General features: G+C 42.6%; 1 protein-coding gene across 1 annotated transcript; it reads left to right on the plus strand.

Annotated features, from left to right (window-relative positions):
- Window positions 1-284: 284 nt before the first annotated feature.
- On the plus strand, window positions 285-1134 carry LOC100344007 (translationally-controlled tumor protein). Its single transcript, XM_002720133.6, has one exon. The coding sequence runs from the start codon at window positions 397-399 to the stop codon at window positions 913-915; it is 519 nt and encodes a 172-aa protein (XP_002720179.1). The 5' UTR covers window positions 285-396; the 3' UTR covers window positions 916-1134.
- Window positions 1135-1466: the final 332 nt, after the last annotated feature.

Here is a 1466-nt window from a genome sequence, read left to right on the forward strand (position 1 = left end):
GCAAAGTAGCAGGGTATAAAATCAATGCACAAAAATCAACAGCCTTTGTATACACAGACAATGCCATGGCTGAGGAAGAACTTCTAAGATCAATCCCATGCACAATAGCTACAAAAACAATCAAATACCTTGGAATAAACTTAACTAAGGACGTTAAAGATCTCTACGATGAAAATTACAAAACCTTACAGAAAGAAATAGAAGAGGATACCAAGAAATGGAAAAATCTTCCAGGCTCATGGATTGGAAGAATCAATATCATCAAAATGTCCATTCTCGCTTTTCCGCCCGCTCCCCCCTACCCCCGAGGGCCGCTCCGGCTGCACCGCGCTCGCTCTGAGCTCCAGGCTCCTGCCAAGCTAGCGCCGCCGTCGTCGTCTCCTACCAGCCGCCATCATGATTATCTACCGGGACCTCATCAGCCACGATGAGATGTTCTCCGACATCTACAAGATCCGGGAGATCGCGGGCGGACTGTGCCTGGAGGTGGAGGGGAAGATGGTCAGTAGGACAGAGGGTAACATTGATGATTCGCTCATCGGTGGGAATGCCTCCGCCGAAGGCCCGGAGGGCGAAGGTACCGAAAGCACAGTGATCACTGGTGTTGATATTGTCATGAACCATCACCTGCAGGAAACCAGCTTCACAAAAGAAGCCTACAAGAAGTATATCAAAGATTACATGAAATCAATCAAAGGCAAACTTGAAGAACAGAGACCAGAGAGAGTAAAACCTTTTATGACAGGGGCTGCAGAACAAATCAAGCACATCCTTGCTAATTTCAAAAACTACCAGTTCTATATTGGTGAAAACATGAATCCAGATGGCATGGTTGCTCTACTGGACTACCGTGAGGATGGTGTGACCCCGTTTATGATTTTCTTTAAGGATGGTTTAGAGATGGAAAAATGTTAACAAAGTTGGCAATTTGGATCTATCACTGCTCATCGTAACTGGCTGCTGCTTGTCATCCACACAACACCAGGATTTACAGGAAGTGGGACTGATGTTATCTTGAGCTCCTCACTTATTTTGACCATGATTTACTTCAAGTGGAGGCATTGTTTTTAAGGCAAAAAACATTGTCATGTAGGTTGTCTAAAAATAAAATGCATTTAAATTCATTTGAGAGAATGCCTATTAGTTTAATGTACATTTAAGCTAAATCCATCCTGTAGTGTGTTCCTGGAGAAGCTAAAGCCTGGTTTGTAGACAACTACTAGAAAGTATAAGACTGTCTTCAGATAACTTCTACAGTGAAAACTGCTGGGACTGGAATATAAATTGAGAATCCAAAGTTAAATTCTGAATTACAGTAAAGGGAAAAACCATGCTCATAGCAGTGCCAACATTTGAAGTGGAGCCTTAACACATTTCATCACCTACAACGGAAGTAGCTAACTCTGGAAGAGATTACCAAAAGAATAAAGAGAGACTGATTGAGTTGAAAAAAAAAATGTCCATTC

Source organism: Oryctolagus cuniculus, chromosome X (genome assembly GCF_051225735.1).
Source record: "Oryctolagus cuniculus isolate XC-2025 breed Fujian yellow rabbit chromosome X, ASM5122573v1, whole genome shotgun sequence".
Taxonomy (NCBI): Eukaryota; Metazoa; Chordata; class Mammalia; order Lagomorpha; family Leporidae; genus Oryctolagus; species Oryctolagus cuniculus.

Bases quoted from the DNA above. Each gene is read 5' to 3' on its own strand.
- LOC100344007 (XM_002720133.6), top strand. From the start codon at position 397: ATGATTATCTACCGGGACCTCATCAGCCACGATGAGATGTTCTCCGAC.